Here is a 20,727-nt window from a genome sequence, read left to right on the forward strand (position 1 = left end):
AAGTTTGGTTGAAATTGGAACGATGTGACGGAAAAATTGAAAGTTTGTGTGTGTAGGAAAGTTTTGATGTGATGGAAAAGTTGGAAGTTTGAAGAAGAAGTTTGGATCTAAACTCTGCCTTAGCAAAGCTGTGAATCCCATTGATCTGCCAACATTATAGCTTGAACCAGACGTTACACCCTTTTCTCCTCTCTAGAAAATGTTTTTTTAGCTTTGGATGCATCTTATAAAGAGAAACAAAATCACCTAAAAAAAGAACCTTTTGTAATTTTGTCATGGTAGCAACTAACAAGAGCATAAGTAGTGAGGTTAGGGGACTCATATCTCTCCGACTCTCCCTCCCAAAACGCATTTTCGACATCAAAGCCTCCACAAGTCCAAGAGCCTTTTGCGTCGTCCATGGCGCAAGAGGGCACGAGCAGCAACGCACCCCCGGCTGCTGCCTCCATGGGCTCCGGCGACGGCGACAACAAGGAGGGCACCGGCGAGTCCGGCAACAACCAGCTGCTGCTTCCGGCGATCGCCGCCAGCGCCGACAAGGGTAAGGGCGTCGTCGCCGGGACCGGGAACGTCGACGCCAAAGGTAAGACCACGGCGATGGCGCCGGCGGCCAGCAGCACGAATGCTCCTAACAACCAGGGCGGCGGCGGCGGCGGCGGCGGGCGCAGCCGCGAGAGGATGCACATCTTCGCCGAGCGCGAGCGGCGGAGGAAGATCAAGAACATGTTCACCGACCTGCGCGACCTCGTCCCCAGCCTCACCAACAAGGTTTAAACTCGCAGTAGCTACATCGATCGTCAGTGCGGCGACGTGATGGATGAGATGATGTTTCAGGCGGACAAGGCGACCATCGTCGGGGAGGCCATCAGCTTCATCAGGAGCCTGGAGGAGACGGTGGCCGACCTGGAGCGCCGCAAGAGGGAGAGGAACAGCCTCGCCGCGCGGTGCGCACGCCTCGGCCTCGGCGGGTCCTCCTCCTCGTCCGCGCCACCGCCACCGCCACCCCCCGCCGCCGCCGACGACACCGCCGCCGTCATGCCGCCCGCGCCGGCGGTGCCGCCACCTGATGCCGCCGCGGTCACCGCGGGGCCAGAGCCTGCGCCGGCGCCGGCGCCGGGGACGTTGATGGTGTGGTCGGGGCCGAGCGTGGTGCTGAACCTGTGCGGCGGCGACCAGGCCTTCATCAACGTGTCCGTGGCGAGGCGCCCCGGCGTGCTCACCATGATCGTGGACGTGCTGGAGAGGCACTCCATCGACGTCGTCACGGCGCAGATCGCGTCCGACCTGTCCCGGTCCCTGTTCACCATCCACACCAGCGTGAGTATTCCTCTCCCCTCCTGTTTTTTCGGGCGCTTTTTTTTTTTGGTCCAAACATGTTTAGTTTTCAAAAAACTTGCAACGGTAGGAAAAATAGAATTTCTTTGAGGTACTGGCCTACGGCCCGGGCGTTGCAACGGAAAACAAAATTGAGTTTCTAGCTTATTAAATCGATTAATCATCACATATTTAGTCTAAGAAATACTCTGATTTTTCTTATTAAACAAGTATATATGTGATTTTGAAATTTGGGGGGATGAAATAGCGAAATGGAAGAGGGCTTGTTGAAAAGTGATGTAATAGTATAGAATGTGCGACCAGATGTTAGTGGTATGGGTGGTGTGAGAATAGACACCACCACTACTAACATTCAGGATTTACAAAACCGTGCAGATATCGCGGTTATCATGTGCGGTAACCTTCTCAGTTTTTAAAACCATGGTATAGCTCGCGGTAATCACACGGTTTTCACGAAACCGTGGGGTGGCGGTAACCTTACCCAAAACGGTTTGGTGAACCCTGTTAACATTTTAAGTAGTATAGATATGTATTGGATATATATCTTAGTTTTGTCGTGGTGCACGCGTACCTTTGTAGGGACCATCCTCATGTGATTGGTATATTTCTGGAACATTCGCTAACATATTCAATAAAGTATATCACCTTAAGTACGTGTGGAATTTTCGCGTACCTTTGTAGGGACCATCCTCATACGATTGGTACATTTCCGGAACATTTGCTAACATATTCAATAAAGCATATCACCTTAAGTACGTGTGGAATTTTCACGTACCTTTATAGGGATCATCGTCATGCAATTGGTGGATTTTCAGAACATTTGCTAACATCTTCAATAAAACATATCACCTTAAGTATGTGTGGAATTGTCGTGTACCTTTGTAGGGACCATCCTCATGTGATTGGTGGATTTCCGGAACATTTGCTAACATCTTCAATAAAGCATATCACCTTAACTAAAGTATAGAGCCCATAAAAACTTGCTTTGTTGTGTGGTGTCATGTGGTGCGCATCTTTGTTTGGATCATCCTCTTGTGAGAGTTAAAACTTTGTCGTACTAGGACTTATTCTAGCTACTCTAGCGTACACCACTAGCGCGTAACGGTCTAGCCATAATTAATTAACAGAGCCGGTACAAAATTTGCTTTGTCGTGGAGCGTTCGTCCAACCCTAATTGCAGTGTCCTATGTATCTTTGTATAGAGCATTCTCTTATCGGAGTTAGAACTTATCGTGCAATCTATTCAATAGCATATACTCTCTCCGGTTTCATTTTAATTAACGTTTTAAACAAGGTTATGGTTAAACTTTTATAACTTTGACTATCAATAACTTTAAAAATACTTAGTATAAAGAAACTAGAACAACATATATAGATTGGTATTTCAAAACACTATAATAAAAGTAAACATATATTTATTTATGGCAAAACACTTAAATTTTGCAAAATTATAATGGCATGGTTCCAATTTTCCCTTTATTTATTGTATATATTATAATAGAAAAATAAAGTCAAACATATATTTTGTAGACCGTGTCATTGTCCAAAACATCAATTAAAATGAAACCAGAGGAAGCACCACAAGTGCGTAACGGTCTAGACACAATTAATGAATATAATCCGTACAAACCAGCTTTGTCGTGCGGTGCGCATGTATGATGTTAGTTGTTGTCTACATAGTGCGTATATGTACCATCCTCTAGTGGGAGTTAGAACTTATCATGCGATAACTTGTTCTGGCTAGTTATTTTGATGGTGTATACCGCCCTCGTAATGGTTTAGTAACCAGAAACAATTATGGCTTGTGCAATGTACCATCGAGCCATTTTATTCCTATTTAAGAGAAAAAAAATGATATTTAATAGTCGAATTATTGAAAAAACACCTTATATATAAAACTTGCTATAATAGGAATGGCTAGGAGTACTTATCACTTGGTAACACCATTTAAACCAGTGAAAAAATCTCGAACCAAAACATAATGGCTTTCTTTTATGGTAAACAAAAGAGGGAGTACGAAGCATGGGGTATGATTTACACAGTTCGTTCAAAACGCAATCTAGCTAATTCCCTTTACTTTGTTAATCGTGTTTTCTGTTTTGTTTTGTTGGATGGTTACGCTTAGTTTTACATGTTCAACTTAAAATATTAGCCAGCTTAAAATTCCTGGAAAAGTAGTGAAAAGCAGCTGAATTTGATATCCTTATTTTACATTGCAATTCTTGAATCCTAACAAGTGCATCGATCTACTGGCCTGTTCTATATATATGTACAGGTGGACAGAGAGCGTGGTATGTTCATGGACACTGCGACGGCTGAAGAGATCTACCAACTGGCTGTCTCGGAGATAATGGTATGGCTCCACAGCGAGTGATATGATCATCGTCATGGTGCAACTAGCAAAAGGGGATTTGAGCTGTTAACTCTCAGTTAATTTGAGCGTTATAATACATCAGACTTAGCTTCATGTGGTGCGTGTCGCGTTTGCAGTGAACCGTTTGTCTTGATTTGCAAATTAAGTATCAGAATATTGTGTTGTAACAAGGCACCATAGGGATTGTCTTTTAAGTTTTTGGTGAAACATTTCGGCAGTTCATGCTCTGCCGTCGTTGATATCATTTTATTTATTGATTCTAATAATTAAGGGTGTCTTCTTCTCCATGTTGAATGTGGCTGAATATATAGATAAATGATTTCGGATAATTATGAGAGTACAAATAAATTAATTAACTATTATAAAATAAAGTAGTGGAATTGCATATATCATCCTGCTATACTGATGACTTATTATCAGCACGGTTGATTATTACTGTCAATAATTATGAGCTAACCCGTGGCATGGTCCATAGGCATAGCTAGCTAGCTAGGTGGCATTGTGGGCTATGGAACCACCTAAAAATTTGATCGAGATTAAAAATATAGCATGCGTGTGCTAGTTAATATAATAAAAATTATACAGTGGACCACTCTTTTAATTGACGTTTACATATAGATGAACCACCTTTACTCTAGTTACGCAAGCATGGTTCTTAAGCTCATGCTGACTAGCATATAACCATAATTATCGGGATTATTTCTCTTCCAACAGAGGACACCCACACGATTCATCCACAACCTACTTATAGTTATATGTGCCTGTGATACCCAAACGTGTGCATGGACGTACATGCAATTATAATCATATCTATGCATAATTATTTTTATGATACTTAAATATATGATAATTATTTGAGAGTACAAATAAATAAATTAACTAGTTTATCATCCTTCTATAGGGCATAGGTGATTACTACCATGAACTACATATAAACCAAATACTGCAATGACCATTTTTTTCTACATGCACTACTACAAAAACCTCATATAACCTCATATAGTGGCACTTTTGTAGAGGCGTTTTGTAACTTGCTTCTAAGATCAGAAGTTTTATAGTGTAGAGACACTTTATAGAGGCACTTTAAAAATGGGATAAGTCCATTTTACACCCCTCAACTCTTGTCATTGTCTAAAATTCGCCCCCAAACTCTAAAACCGGGTATCCAACACCCCCTAACTATTAAAACCGTTCAATTTACACCTTTTTTATATTTTAGGCGGTTTTGGCCTACGTGTAACTGAGATGGCAGTCCAATCAGCAAAAAGTATATATAAAAAATGTGGGACCATCTTTCAGTCAACCTTCCTCCTTTTTTTCTCTCTTCCTTTCTCGATCTGTCCAATCTCGGCGCATGGAGAAGGTGATGTTCCTCTCTCGATCTCTACTCTCCCCTCTCTCTCTCTCGATGCAGGGAGGCGAAGGCGGCGACCTAGGAAGAAGCGGCTCGGAGTGGCTACGACGAGCTCTGTCGGAGGCGATGACGCTCGGGGAGATTGTAGGATCGAGATGTCGACTAGAGGAGGGGGGTGAATAGGCGATTTAAAATTAAATTACACATAATCAAAACTAACCTAAGTTGCTAGGCTCGGTGAGGGACAAGACTAACTAAGCAACTAAGTTATGTTTTGCAATCCTAGGGTGAAAGTGGCTCAAGTATATCACTAGAAAAGTAAATCACACTTCCTAAGTCTAGTTTAGCAATCCTAGGGTGAAATGATCTCTAGTATGTCTCTAGAAATGTAAATTGCACAAATGTAAATGCAACAACTAAATGAGACAAGGAGACAAGAGATTTTTCACCGAGGTTCGAAAACTCGCCGGTTTCCTACTCCCCGTTGAGGCGAGCCCAACTCCACCGCTCAACCACGAAGCCACCGCACGCCCCCTTCGTCAAGGGGTGGGCAAGGCGGGAGCCGGCCCACGAAGAGGACTACCCAAGCCTCGATCACTAGGGTAGTTCTTCCTTCACTCCGAAGGTGGTGAACTCCAAACCACTCACAAACCGGCACCGGGCCTCCTCCATAATCTTCTCGGAGAGGTCACCGGGCAACTCCTCCACAAGCCGTCTAGGAGGCGGCAACCTCCAAGAGTAACAAGCAATGACCCGACGTGGAGATGCTCAATCAAGTGCCACACTAGCTCTACAAATGGAAGCAATGCACTTGACTCTTGGCTAAATAACCCTCTAACACACTAGATGGATGAACACAAAGCTCAAGTGGGTGTGAGAGAGGTGCAAGGGGTGTATGCAATTGAATTGGGTGCCAAGAGAGTCCCCTTACTGCTGGAGGGGGAGTATTTATACTCCCACCAACCAAAACTAGCCGTTGGGGGCGAAATCCCCCAACTCGGTGCTCTGTCGGTCTGACCGGAGGTATGTTGCTGGTCAGACCGTGCTACTCTACAACGGCTAGTTTTCTAGCAGTTGTAGGGCTGTCATTGGGCCCCACTGCCTAGGCCGGTCAGACCGACATGGGGTGGGCGGTCAGACCGGCCTCTGCTCGGTCAGACCGCCATCAGCTCGGTCTAACAGAATATGGCTCCGTCGGCTCGGGATCGGCTATCCCAGAGCATGCTATCCCGGCCATATGGCCGGCCGGTCAGACCGGCCAACACACACTGGTCAGACCGGCCCAAACAGGGCGGTCAGACCGGCGATGCCGGCCGGTCAGACCAGCACTCGGCCAGCGGTCAGACCGGTCCTGGCAAGGCCACACAGAGAACGCACAACTTGAAATATGGGGAGAGTCTAAAAGTGAGCACAAGTCTAAATGCATAATGATCTAATGTGGCAATTTAAAATCATCTCTTTTGCTAGGTCATTACCCCTCTTAATAGTACGGCAAAGCTATAAATAAACTAGCACAATTTTGATCGCCCAACGCCTCGATCAATTTCGAATGAAAACACAAGTTTACCGTCTTCTCTTCCTTTAGCTTTGTGCCGTCAATTTTTAATCCATAGGTAGACATCCATGCGCACACATAATGTGAACCTAACTTAAAGATATAGCTCAAAAGAACGGTTAGTCCACAATTAGCGCTTGTCATTAATTACCAAAATTAACACCGGGGGCGTAGATGCTTCAATCTCCCCCTTTTTGGTAATTGATGACAAACACCACAAATATATATAATCAAACATAGAGCACATGGACATATATTGCAATGACAATCAAAAGCTCCCCCTAAACATGTGCATAACAATCACAACTAGCAAATATGGAGTCTATGCACATTTCAATTTCACATTTCAACATGTCACAAACACATAAGCAATATTTCAATGTGAACTTCAAGAAATGTTCATCCATGAGCATAAGATGGTCACATATATATCAATATCACATACACCATCCATCATCGCACAAGTTCACATCACTTAACCATTCAAAACACATGAGTCACAAATCATCCTAAAAAGGGCTCACAAATAAACATAGGCTATTACAAGACCACGAAGGGTCCAAATGATATAGAGTTCAACAAAACAATAAAGAACACACAATATAGAGTAATGGTCTTCATTCTTGAGGAGGAGAAGGAGGACGCGCCGAAGAGGAAGGATGAGGAGCATCACGGCGGAGATGATATACAAAAGCATGGGTGCTCTCCAACATTTGGACTCGAGAATTCAAGACACCCACTCTAGTTTGCAACCTTCCCACCGAAGTATTCAAGTTGCCAACATCAGTGCACAAGCCACGAACATCCTCATGCAATGCTTCATGCCCAGTAGACAAGCGTTGGATGCTTTCACTTAGGGTATTAATAGCCCCAAGTACCGGGTTTAAGTATTCATTGGGTTGCATTCCAAAGTAGGCATATTGTGGATGGAAGAAGGCACTTGGATCATACCCATGAGGAGGAGGCGGGGCTGCACTTGAGCTTGCGCCTTGATCTAACGTTGGTTGGCGCACACGAGGAGCTCTAGGAGTGGAGAGTTGGAGACGAGGCTTGTACTCTTTGTGTTCTTTTAAGTTGTTACCAATTTGTCCCAACTTGCATTGAATCAACCTCATTATGTAGAGGGCATAGTAAACTCCTTGTCCAATAGTCCCCTTGGAAATGGCTATCTCCTTCATCATAAGGTTGATGACATCAAACCGACGATCATCCATGATGGCATCAATGACATGCCATGCAACGCCGCGTATGTCATCATTGTTACCACATCTTGGGAGAATGGTGGCCCTCACTATGCGGTTGATTACACTTGGGATAGCCCTCAAACCCCCCACCTTTCCATATGTGTGCCTTCCCCCTTCTTCATAGAACTGAGAAAAGTAATCAATCATGAAGGGGTTGTGGTTGTGCTCATCATGGAGGTCATCCCCGTTGTTGAAGCAAATGTGCAAGAGCTCCTTGAATTCACGGCGGTTGATAGAGCACCGAAGGGTCCCCGACATCCACTTCATAGCATCACAATCGCCGGACACCCACACGGTGGCATAAAATTGCCGAATGAGATCTTCATCAAAGGGTTGCTTCATGGTGACAATCCTATCAATCCCAACGGCCCAGAACATCTCTTGCAAATCCACAAACTCCGGTGTCTCACCAATGTGCCTCCAAGAAATCCACTTGTGTTCGGTGAAGGCTTTGTTGGCATATACTTGCTCATATACGGATTTTTGGAACCGTGTATGGAATCTTGGATCATTGCAATCATTAGGCCTCCGGAATTGATCAGATGACGAAGGATAGTGTATTGCTGGGCATTCCTCAAATTGAGCACAAAATGGATGGTGGGATCGAGAGGACTCCCATCATCACTTGCCTCATCATCCTCACCATCGCCACTGCCATTGACATCACCACCATCACTGCCATTGTCATCACCACTTACTTCCACCTCATCCCCCTCAACATTTTCCATATTTTCATCCTCACTTTGAACATATCATCTCCGCTTGATTCCTCATTCTCACTGATGGGATTGGGCGTGGGCTCACGACGACCATGGCGAGTGTGGGGAGGCATAGCTGAGAAACAAGGAACAAGGGATATATGAGCAACGATTTTAGAAGACACTAGGTTAGGCGGAAGGAGGTTGTATGCTGCTGTCAGGGGCGGTCAAACTGAGTACCATAGCCGGTCAGACCGATGGCAAGGCAGCGGTCAGACCGCCGGTCAAACCGGCGGCATGCGCCCGGTCAGACCGCCCTATGGGCTGGTCAGGCCGCCACTAACAGGAGCAAAAACAACCCCCTGAAACCATCACACAAATGACTCTAAAAAAGAATTTGCTACATCAAGATTGCACATGATTTGAGCATGGTTATCAAGGTGAAGGGCTATTTCATTAAGATTGGAACAACAACCCATAACCCTAGGTTGAAATAGATCGATTTGAGAGCAATGCACAAGAGGGAGAGTGATTTACCGGTTGAAGGAGTTGAATCACACCAAGAAACTACCCTCTATTGGTGCAAAACGAAGAACACCTCTTCCTTCACCTAGGGTTCCATGCCATGGATCAAAAACTCAATCAAAACACAAATCAATCCATGGAATAGAGAGAGGAAGCGGAGGAGAATCACTTATGGTGTAACCGGAGTGATTTTAATGGTTGAACCGGATGGATTTGGTGGAGGGGAGTGGCTAGGGTTTGGGAGAGGAGAGAGGATGAGTTTTTTCGAGTTGGGGAAGAAGAGAACTGAATGGGGATGAGGTTGGGTTGGGTGGAGAAGAAAGGAGGAAGAAAGGACAAAGTCCTGGGCCCACCATCCCAGGCCGGTCAGACTGGCCATATGCGGTCAGACCGCCTCCACCAGGCCGGTCAGACCGCGCATATAGCGCCGGTCAGACCGCCTGGCCCCCAGCCGACTGTGCACAGCCCTTACACAGTTCGGCTACCCCCACACAATAAAATTCAAAAAAAAAATTGATTTTTGGAGCAATTTTTGAAATATGTGAGTTTAAATATTGCTAACCATCCATAATATTTGAAGATTATGATGATTTGCAACTAAACTCACTTAAGTGCTAGGAGGTAACCTTTTATGGTCTATAGGGGTTTTTGGGCGAATTTGATTTTCAAACCACTTTTGAAATATTTAATTTTTGAAATAGGTTTGAATACCAAAAACATTTCAAATCTTCTTCTCTACCAACTTTGTTTTGAAACTTTTCTCAAATTCCTTCTCAATCTCAATTTGGGGATAAATCTCATTTTGGCCAAAACTAAGAATCTATCTAGTTTCTTCAATAGAGGGCCAAAAGGGCATTTTCATTCAAAAATCATTTTTCTTGCAATGTGAGGCTTCGAAAACATATAGGAACCTTTTGAAACATTTTCCAAGATATAGTTTTCAAATTACATTTATTTTGCAAAAGTTTTGACTTATGTTGACTTGGGCATTTTGAAAGCACTACTAGCACTTGTAGTTGATTTGCTCACATATAAAAGGAAGTAGAGCACATGCAAGAGTGCAAAACACTCCCTTAATGTGACATGCTCCATTTTCGCAAAGAAGAACCAAATGGCAATAAGTCCAAAGCATAAGAGCAAATATACACAATGCAAAAGAAGCAACCATGGTGCACAATGTCAAGCCACATTTGAGAAATCTATGACATTTAATTCATTCCTCAATTTGCAAAAGCGGGTTTCATCAAAAGGCATGGTAAAGATGTCGGCTAGTTGGTCCTTGGTTCTTATGTGGCTAATGACTATGTCACTCTTGGCAACATGGTCTCTTAGGAAGTGGTGGCGAATGTCAATATGCTTGGTTCTAGAATGTTGGACCGAGTTATTGGCTATCTTTATGGCACTATCATTGTCACATAGGAGTGGGGTTTTGGTGAAGGATATGCTATAGTCCAACAAGGTTTGTTTCATCCAAAGCAATTGGGCACAACAACTACCCGCCGAAACATATTCCGCCTCGGCGGTAGAGAGGGCTACGGAGGTTTGTTTCTTGGATGACCATGACACAAGGGATCTACCAAGCATTTGGCAACTACCGGATGTGTTCTTTCTATCCACTTTGCAACCGGCATAATCCGAATCGGAATAGCCAACAAGCTTAAACTTAGCACCTTTTGGGTAACACAAGCCAATAGTTGAGGAATGCTTTAAATATCTTAGAATCCTTTTCACGGCCACTAAGTGACACTCCTTAGGAGCGGCTTGAAACCGTGCACAAATGCAAACACTAAACATGATATCCGGCCTAGATGCGGTAAGGTAAAGCAAGCTACCTATCATGGAACGAGATGTGCGTTGGTTGCCATAGGTGTCTTGATGGGCTTCGCATCCTCCAAGCCAAACATCTTGAGTAGATCCTTGATGTACTTGGTTTGGCTTACGATTTGATATACTTGGTTTGGCTCACGTACCAAAGAGCTATGAATTATATATATATCATGATTTGATCGGCTGGTTGGTTGAAGTCTATATTGATGATGTGGTTGTTAAGTCTAAAGAAATAGAAGACCACATAGCCGATTTGAGAAAGGTTTTTGAGAGAACCGGGAAATATGGCCTGAAGATGAACCCGACAAAGTGTGCTTTTGGTGTATCGGCTGGCCAGTTTTTGGGATTTCTTGTTCATGAGAGAGGGATCGAGGTGGCTCAAAGGAGTGTTAATGCGATCAAGAAGATTCAGCCTCCGGAGAACAAGACAGAATTACAAGAAATGATCGGCAAGATAAATTTTGTTAGAAGGTTTATTTCAAATTTATCTGGCAGGTTAGAGCCTTTTACACCATTGTTAAGATTGAAAGCCGATCAACAGTTTACTTGGGGGGCAGAGCAACAGAAGGCTTTGGATAGTATTAAGGAATATCTTAGCTCTCCTCCAGTTTTGATTCCTCCACAGAAAGGAATACCTTTTAGATTATATCTGTCGGCCGGTGAGAAGTCAATTGGCTCAGTCCTGATTCAGGAGCTTGAAGGAAAAGAAAGAGTTGTATTCTATTTAAGTCGTCGGCTCTTAGATGCAGAAACTAGATATTCCCCTGTGGAGAAGTTGTGCTTATGCTTATATTTTTCATGTACAAGGTTGAGGCATTATCTATTGTCCAATGAGTGCACTGTCATATGCAAGGCCGATGTGGTCAAGTACATGTTATCGGCTCCAATTTTGAAAGGAAGGGTTGGAAAGTGGATATTTTCCTTAACTGAGTTTGATCTTCGGTATGAGTCACCAAAGGCGATCAAAGGGCAAGCTGTAGCTGATTTTATTGTAGAACATCGTAATGATTCAATCGGCTCGGTTGAGATTGTGCCATAGATTTTATTCTTTGATGGGTCAGTGTGTACTCATGGTTGTGGCATTGGCTTGGTTATAATTTCCCCTGGGGGGCAAGTTTTGAATTTGCTTACACTATTACACCATATACGACTAATAATCAAGCTGAGTATGAGGCAGTTCTTAACGGGTTGCAGTTACTTAAGGAAGTTGAAGCCGATGCTATTGAAATTATGGGGGATTTTTTGCTAGTAATCAGTCAATTGGCGGGGGAATATGAGTGCAAGAATGATACATTAATGGTTTATAATGAGAAGTGCCAAGAACTAATGAAGGAATTTCGGCTGGTTACTTTGAAGCATGTATCTCGAGAACAAAACACTGAAGCTAATGATTTGGCCCAAGGGGCATCGGGGTATAAGCCGATGATCAAAGATGTTGAGGTTGAGTTTGCCTCGATAACAGCCGATGATTGGAGATATGATGTGCATCAATATCTGCAGAATCCATCTCAATCGGCTTCTCGGAAATTGAGATATAAAGCGTTGAAGTATACTTTGTTGGATGATGAACTCTATTATCGGACGATTGACAAAAGAAAATCTCTCAATCTTTCATACCAAGCCCTAGGAGCTTGTTTTAAACCATAAAGAGCTTTTGATAGTTTATAAACATGGTTAGGATTTTTAGGATCTTTAAAACCGGGAGGTTGTTCAACAAAGACAAGTTCGGCAATTTCACCATTTAGAAAAACACTTTTCACATCCTGTTAACGACTAAATTTGGTAATATCAGTGTCGGAGATAAAGACTAGATTGAAGCGGAATCGAAGACGAAGATCATTACGGAAATAGAGCGAGAATCGGCCACAATCCGAATCGGCTACGGTCAGGATCGGTGCAGTTCGAGTCAGACAGGGCTAGTCGATACAACCGATTCCGACAATACGACTTGGTGTACAACATCGGGTTGAGTTAATGTGCTTCACGTGAGTTGCCACACACGGATTTAATCCTAAGAAGGCAATTGTATCTATTAATTAGGATATTTTATGTAATTTCCTTAGAGATATGTTTGGGCAAAAGTCTACCGTAAAGACTTATGGTATCTTAGAGTTTGTTAGAGATAAGAGTCGTGCCCGATATGGACATGGTTTGTAATTTTCGGGTATAAATAGACCCCGAACCCCATGTAATCAATGAACACACACGTTCAATACAATCTCGGCGCATCGCCACCCTTTTTGCTTTTGTTTTATTTCGACGAGTTCTTGCTTTTGGGTTGAGCTGCATCGGTTTCGATCTTCAACAAGAGGTAAAACTTGTTATGGCGGCTTGCGTTCTCAGGATTAGTGCTTCCATCCTTATGACACTCTAATCTTGTTTATGTAATTCATCGAGTTATCATATATCTTACATAATCTCTAGCAATGTCACTATCTAACCTACAATCGGCTAACATCTGATAGTAGAGGGCAGCCGATTAGGTTAGACATTGATGTTGACTTAGATTATATAGGATATCTACCACTCTATGAAACTTCCAGCGGCTTGATTGTCTAGATATTGTTCTTCTTTTCATACTTAATGCTGCATCAGTTGAGTTTGATCTATTAAGTCGTGCTTAGAACATCAATCTCTAGCCTGCCTTCTGGTTGCCGATTAGGGTAGCATCGAGGTTTCAGCCGATCTTATCTGATTTAACTACATTTGCTTTATGTGTTTTATTAACATGTTAAATCTTCCCTTTATGTCAAGATCTTGTTGCATCTAAGTATATTAAGCTTCTGTTTGGTATATTCTGCTTGTTTTAATATCTTAACATAGAGTTGTATCGGAGTATTAGCCGATACATGCTAGATCTATCTGATCGGCTACGCTATGAACATATATAGTCTTGTTGTTAATATGTATTTCGATCTAAGTGATTTATACTGTCTCGGCACGGCGACCAATCTATCCCAATCACTTGATTTAAGTATATATCAACACCAGAATTATATATTGTTAATATCTACAGCCTATCGAGTAGATTTAGTTCTTTATTATCTATTTATAACTGTTGATCGATTTACATATGACATTGGCTCGAAGATAAATAATATGTCATCAGCATCTAGCCGATCGGCTATCATTTATGGATTTAACCACGGTTTCTTTGTCTTTATTTCTTGTTGATTGCAGGATCAAATCAACTAGCACGCTAGCATACTCAAAGGCGAGTTTTGGACCTGCACTGGAGTTAAGCAGATCTCCCAGGCCTTGTGTTTTTCATCAACACATCCATTTGAAATAGTTTTATATCAAAGCATAATGCAAATGCAAGAAGGATGCGAATAACCTCTAGTCTTGCCACGGGGGCAACAGTTTCCCCAAAGTCCAAACCTTCAACTTGTGTGAAACCTTGCGCCACCAATCTTGCCTTGTTTCTCACCACCAACCCGTTCTCATCTTGTTTGTTCCTAAAGACCCACTTTGTCCCTATGACATTGTGGTCTTTAGGTCTTTCAACCAAAGTCCACACCTTGTTTCTTGCAAAGTTGTTGAGCTCTTCATGCATAGAATTCATCCAATCCGGATCACAAAGAGCTCATCTACATGTTTTGGCTCAAGACAAGAAACAAACGAGTAATGTTCACAAATCGAAGCAACACGAGATCGAGTTTGAACACCCTTACTAATGTCACCCGACGCTTGATCAATTGGGTGATCCTTGGAAAGAGCGGTGTGTATCCTTGGTGACATAGGTGGATCTTGTGCCTTCTCCTCCTCCACTTCAACTTGAGCTTGACTTGGCGAAGCGGAAGTAGATGGCTCATCTTGAGTGGAGGTGGATGGCTTGTCTTCCACTTCAATAGGCTTGACATCTCCAATAGACATGTTCTTCATAGCTCTCATCAAGCCTTCATCACCTACATCATCCAAATTCTCGTGCCCCTCTTGGGAGCCATTAGTTTCATCAAATTGAACATCGGCGGTTTCTTTCACAATACCTTTGTTCTTGTTGTAGACCCGGGTATTTGAGGCATAACCTAGAAGAAACCCTTCATCACACCGACTTTCAAATTTGGTTAGTCTAACATCCTTTTAGTAAATATAACACTTGCAACCAAAAACTCGAAAATAGGCAACATTTGGCTTCCTCCCAACAATTAGCTCATAGGAAGTCTTTTTCAAAAGACGATGCAAATAAAGCCTATTGGTTGCATGGCAAGCAGTGTTTATGGCTTCCACCCAAAAGGAATCGGAAACACCATATTCATTAAGCATAGTCCTTGCCATCTCAATCAATGTACGATTTTTCCTCTCCACTACACCATTTTGTTGAGGTGAGTAGGTAGCGGAAAGTTCGTGTTTAATACCAAGATCATCACAATAGTCCTCGATATTGGTATTCTTAAACTCGGAACCATCGTCACTTCTAATTTTCAAAAGAGTGCAATTAAATTCATTTTGGGCCCTTTTTGCAAACTTTTTGAAAAGCTCGGCAACAATAGACTTGTCATGCAAAAAAACACCCAAGTATAGCGAGAATAATCATCAACAATCACAAGACGGTGACTATTACCACCAATGCTCTTATAGGTTGTTGGGCCAAACAAATCCATATGCAAGAGCTCCAATGGTCTAGATGTGGACATGATACTCTTAGTAGGATAAGAACATGCAACTTGCTTGCCGGCTTGACAAGCACTACAAAGCTTATCTTTCTCAAACTTCACATCTTTCAAGCCCACAACTAGATCACGTTTTGAAAGTTTGCTCAATTGATTCATGCCAACATGGGCTAGCCTCCTATGCCAAAGCCAACCCAATGAAGTTTTTGCAACTAGACAAGTTTTCAAATTTACTTCACTAGAATTGAAATCAACCAAATAAAGATTTCCATATCTAAAACCTTTGAACACACAAGACTTGTCAAGAAAACTAGAAACAATAACCTCTTGCGGGAAGAAAGCACATGATAAGCCAAGATCACAAATTTGAGCAACCGAAAGCAAATTGAAATTTAGAGATTTAACAAGAGAGACATTATCAATTGACAAATCATTGGAGATAGCAATTTTACCTAATCTAATTACCTTTCCTTTGCTATTGTCTCCAAATATCACTTTCTCTTGTTCTTTCCCTCCTACTTCAAATGTGGTGAACATAACCCTATCACCGGTCATGTGTTGAATGCACCCACTATCAAGCACCCAATGGCTCCCACCGGTGCGGTAGTTCACCTACAAAAGAAGATCAAGCTCTTTTAGGTACCCAAACATATTTGGGTCCTTGGAGGTTAGAGATCAAAGCTTTGGACACCCAAATGGTATTCTTTTTACCACCAAGTATAGGGGAACCCACATATCTAGCAACAATACTACCATCATGAGCCTTCCTAAGCATATAATGAGAATCAAACATGCATGTCTTAGAAAGCTTACCACCGGGGCAATCATTCACCAAATGCCCAACCTCACGACACTTGGAGCAATACTTACCATTGCTCTTGACAAAACGAGTGGCACGGTGAGAAGGTTTCTTACCCTTCTTTAGAATGAATCCAAGTCCCTCCTTGCTAAGGATGCATCGTTGCTCACTCAAAATCTTGTCAAGAGTGTTCTTACCCTTGAAGCACCTCTCCAAACTCTTGTTGAGCTTGGCCACTTGCTCCTTAAGCTCATTGTTCTCAACAACAAGTGAGACATCACAAATCGAAACACAAGAGCTAGAGCTAGGCATATCCACAAGATCATCACAAGAGGTAGAAATGCTAGATGATGCAACATGAGCAATATAGCAAGTAGCACTATCATCAAGCAAATCACAAGATATGCCAACATCAATGCGAGCTCCATGTTGAGTAGTGGAAAGGAGGTTGTCATGAGCTTCCTTAAGCTTCTCATGAGAAATGATGAGTCTCTCATGAGAGGTCTTTAGCTCCTCATACAAGATCTCCAAAGAAGCATGATCCTTCTTTAGGGCTTTGAACTTGCAATCTCCTTCTCACTATAAGCATGGAGCTCCTCAAACATACTCACAAGCTCATCATAGGAAACATCATCACAATTATCATCACTCTCACTATCACTAAGAGATGTTACCTTAGAGGAGCCCTTTGCCATGAGACAAAGTGGAGCGAAGAGTGATGGAGCCTCCTTGATGGTAACAACGGCCATCTTCTTCTTCTTGGAGCTTGCATCATCACCACCTTCTTCCTCAGACCTGGATGAGGCTAAGCTCTCCTCATTTGAGTCCCATTCCCCGATGAAGGCCTCAATCTTCTTCCTTTCCTTCTTGAGCTTCTTCATGAGCTCGTAGCCTCCACTCTTCTTCTTGGATGACTTGTCTCCATCATCATCCTTGGAAGGGCACTTGGAAGCAAAGTGTCCCTTCTCACCACACTCAAAGCACCTCAAGTTGGAGAGAGTCTTGTTGGGTCTTCTATTTCTTCTCCTATTGGAGTTGGAGCCCCTTCCTCTCTCCTTTCTCCTTCCCAAGTGATCATTGAACCTTCTAGCAAAAAGGGCAATCTCTTCCTCCAAGTCCTCATTGGCTTTATTCACCTTGCCCTTGCCCTTGTCTTCAACTTCGGCTTGGAGAGCAATGCACTTCTTGGAAGGTGAGGCTTCCTCCATCTCCTTCTTCAACTTGTACATGTCATTGGTGTTGATCTTCCCCAAGAGGCTTGCGGGTGTCATCCTTGACATGTCGGAGTTGATGAGCATGGTGACAAGGGTCTCATACTTCTCCGGTAGAGCCCTAAGCATCTTTTGGGCAACCTCAAAATCGGTGTAGTTTGCCCCAAGCCCCTTAAGATCATTCACAATGACATTGAGCCTCCCATACATGTCATTCACACTCTAATGAGGCAACATGGAGAATGTCTCATATTGGATCTTGAGGAAATGAAGCTTGGCATCCTTGTACTCGCTTGTGCCCTCATGGATCTCCGCCAACTTGTTCTAAATCTCATATGCGGTCTCAAGGTTGCTCACTCTATCGAATTCCTCTTGGCTCAAAGAGTTGAACAAAGCTCTGACACCACTTATAGGATCGAGACGTCGACTAGAGGGGGGGTGAATAGGCGATTTAAAATTAAATTACACCTAATCAAAACTAACCTAAGTTGCTACGCTCGGTGAGGGACAAGACTAACTAACCAACTAAGTTATGTTTTGCAATCCTAGGGTGAAAGTGGCTCAAGTATATCACTAGGAAAGTAAATCACACTTCCTAAGTCTAATTTAGCAATCCTAGGGTGAAATGATCTCTAGTATGTCTCTAGAAATGTAAATTGCACAAATGTAAATGCAACAAGTAAATGAGACAAGGAGACAAGAGATTTTTCACCAAGGTTCGGAAACTCACCGGTTTCCTACTCCCCGTTGAGGCGAGCCCAACTCCACCGCTCAACCACGAAGCCACCGCACGCCCCCTTCGTCAAGGGGTGGGCATGGCGGGAGCCGGCCCACGGAGAGGACTACCCAAGCCTCGATCACTAGGGTAGTTCTTCCTTCACTCCGAAGGTGGTGAACTCCAAATCACTCACAAACCGGCACCGGGCCTCCTCCACAATCTTCTCAGAGAGGTCACCGGGCAACTCCTCTACAAGCCGTCCAGGAGGCGGCAACCTCCAAGAGTAACAAGCAATGACCCGGCGTGGAGATGCTCAATCAAGTACCACACTAGCTCTACAAATGGAAGCAATGCACTTGACTCTTGGCTAATTAACCCTCTAACACACTAGATGGATGAACACAAAGCTCAAGTGGGTGTGAGAGAGGTGCAAGGGGTGTATGCAATTGAATTGGGTGCCAAGAGAGTCCCCTTGCTGCTGGAGGGGGAGTATTTATACTCCCACCAACCAAAACTAGCCATTGGGGGCGAAATCCCCCAACTCAGTGCTTTGCCGGTCTGACCGGAGGTATGTGGCCGGTCAGACCATGCTACTCTACAACGGCTAGTGGGCTATCATTGGGCCCCACTGCCTAGGCCAGTCAAACCGATATGGGGTGGGCGGTCAGACCGGCCTCGGCTCGGTCAGACCGCCACCAGCTCGGTCTGACCGAATACGGCTCCGGTGGCTCAGGATCGGCCATCCCAGAGCATGCCATCCCGGCCATATGGCCGGCCGGTCAGACTTGCCAACACACACAGGTCAGACCGGCGTTGATGCGGCGATTAGACCGGCCCTGACATGGCGGTCAGACTGGCGACGCCGGCCGGTCAGACCGGCACTCGGCCAACGGTCAGACCGGCCCTGGCAAGGCCACACAGAGAACGCACAACTTGAAATATGGGAAGACTCTAAAAGTGAGTACAAGTCTAAATGCATAATGACCTAATGTGGCAATTTAAAATCATCTCTTTGCTAGGTCATTACCCCTCTTAATTGTACGGCAAAGCTATAAAGAAACTAGCACAATTTTGATCGCCCAACGCCTCAATCAATTTCAAATGAAAACACAAGTTTACCGTCTTCTCTTCCTTTAGCTTTGTGCCGTCAATTTTTAATCCATAGGTAGACATCCATGCGCACACATAATGTGAACCTAACTTAAAGATATAGCTCAAAAGAACGGTTAGTCCACAATTAGCGCTTGTCATTAATTACCAAAATTAACACCGGGGGCCTAGATGCTTTAGAGATGACGGGGAGCCGGAGCTCGGTCTTGTTGGCACACGGAGGAGGAGGCACTCGGGGAGCTAGGTGGGGGAGCCGAAGCTCGAGCTCACCGGCGCATGGAGGGGAAGCTCGCCAGCGCATAGAGGAGGAGCTCGCCGGCGCATGGATGAGGAGGCACTTGGGGAGGCGGCTGGGAGACGGAGTTCGAGCTCACCGGCGCAGATCTCATGGGCTCGAGCTCCCCAGCTCCCGCCTCTAGGAGCTCCATCTTCTCCATGGAATTGAGCTCGCCGGTGGAGCTTGTGCTGCTTGGGGATGTAGAGTTCGGCGGAGGTGACGGAGCTTGGGGATAAGGAACTCAAGCTCGACGAAGCGGCGGCGGATGCGGAGCTTCAGCTCGACCTCGTCATTGACCAACCAGTGACGGTGCTCCATAGGGATGACTCCTCCCCGTGTGTGTGGATCCGGCGAGGTCGGCCTCTTCCGCGCGCGGCAGCAAGCTCATGATTCCTGTAGGAGGCGGCGGCGACCTTCTCGGCCTCTCGCTGCTCCAGGCGCCACCCCCATCAGATCCCGTGCCACCGTTCACCGCAGAATCTCCCCCATCTCGTCGTCGATGTCGATGGACCACCTGGGGAGGGGAGCTCGCCGGGGGTGGAGGGAGGGAGGGAGGATGACGAGGACGGAGCCGACAGAGGGAGGGAGCTCACCAGCTTCTTTTGCTTAATCTTATCTAAAGGGGAAAAAAGTTGGATGGAGATGGTCTAACCGGTGGGACCCATGCTGACATGGCACCCGAAACTAGTCTAAAACCGCTCTAGGGGGTAAAATGTCTGGTATTAATAGTTGGAGGATGTATTATACTCGGTTTTATAGTTTGGGAGTGTATTTTAAACAAACATAAGAGTTCAAGGGTGTAAAATGGACTTTTCCCTTTAAAAATTGCCTAGAAAACTTTCAGTTTAGTTTATTAGATTTTATGTTGTAGAGGCATTCTTTGGTACTGCAAAATGAGACTGATATGTAAAGGTATTTTCTTAAGACATTTTAAACTATGTAGAGACACTTTTTAGAATGATAATGTGTACTAAAGGACTAAATATAATTAACTAAAGGCACAAACATATAAGTAATGACATGGACTTGAGTTGGTTAGTGCATTGAAGATAAAAATAATTTGTCCAAGAGATCGGGAGTTCAAGGC

The 20,727-nt window shown here is 44.1% G+C and overlaps 2 protein-coding genes across 2 annotated transcripts; one reads left to right on the plus strand and one right to left on the minus strand.

Annotated features, from left to right (window-relative positions):
* Positions 1-326: 326 nt before the first annotated feature.
* On the plus strand, positions 327-3,996 carry LOC107277553 (transcription factor bHLH95). Its single transcript, XM_026023072.2, has 3 exons — positions 327-768; positions 835-1,317; positions 3,611-3,996. The coding sequence occupies exons 1-3, from the start codon at positions 400-402 to the stop codon at positions 3,707-3,709; spliced, it is 951 nt and encodes a 316-aa protein (XP_025878857.1). The 5' UTR covers positions 327-399; the 3' UTR covers positions 3,710-3,996.
* A 3,034-nt stretch (positions 3,997-7,030) lies between these two features.
* Positions 7,031-9,379, minus strand: LOC136355441 (uncharacterized). The gene is made up of 2 exons (XM_066308003.1): positions 9,098-9,379; positions 7,031-8,696 (listed from the first exon to the last, which is right to left on the minus strand). Exon 2 carries the CDS (start codon positions 8,238-8,240, stop codon positions 7,236-7,238), a length of 1,005 nt encoding a protein of 334 aa, XP_066164100.1. The 5' UTR covers positions 8,241-8,696; positions 9,098-9,379; the 3' UTR covers positions 7,031-7,235.
* Positions 9,380-20,727: the final 11,348 nt, after the last annotated feature.

This window comes from Oryza sativa, chromosome 2 (assembly GCF_034140825.1).
Source record: "Oryza sativa Japonica Group chromosome 2, ASM3414082v1".
NCBI classification, from domain to species: Eukaryota; Viridiplantae; Streptophyta; class Magnoliopsida; order Poales; family Poaceae; genus Oryza; species Oryza sativa.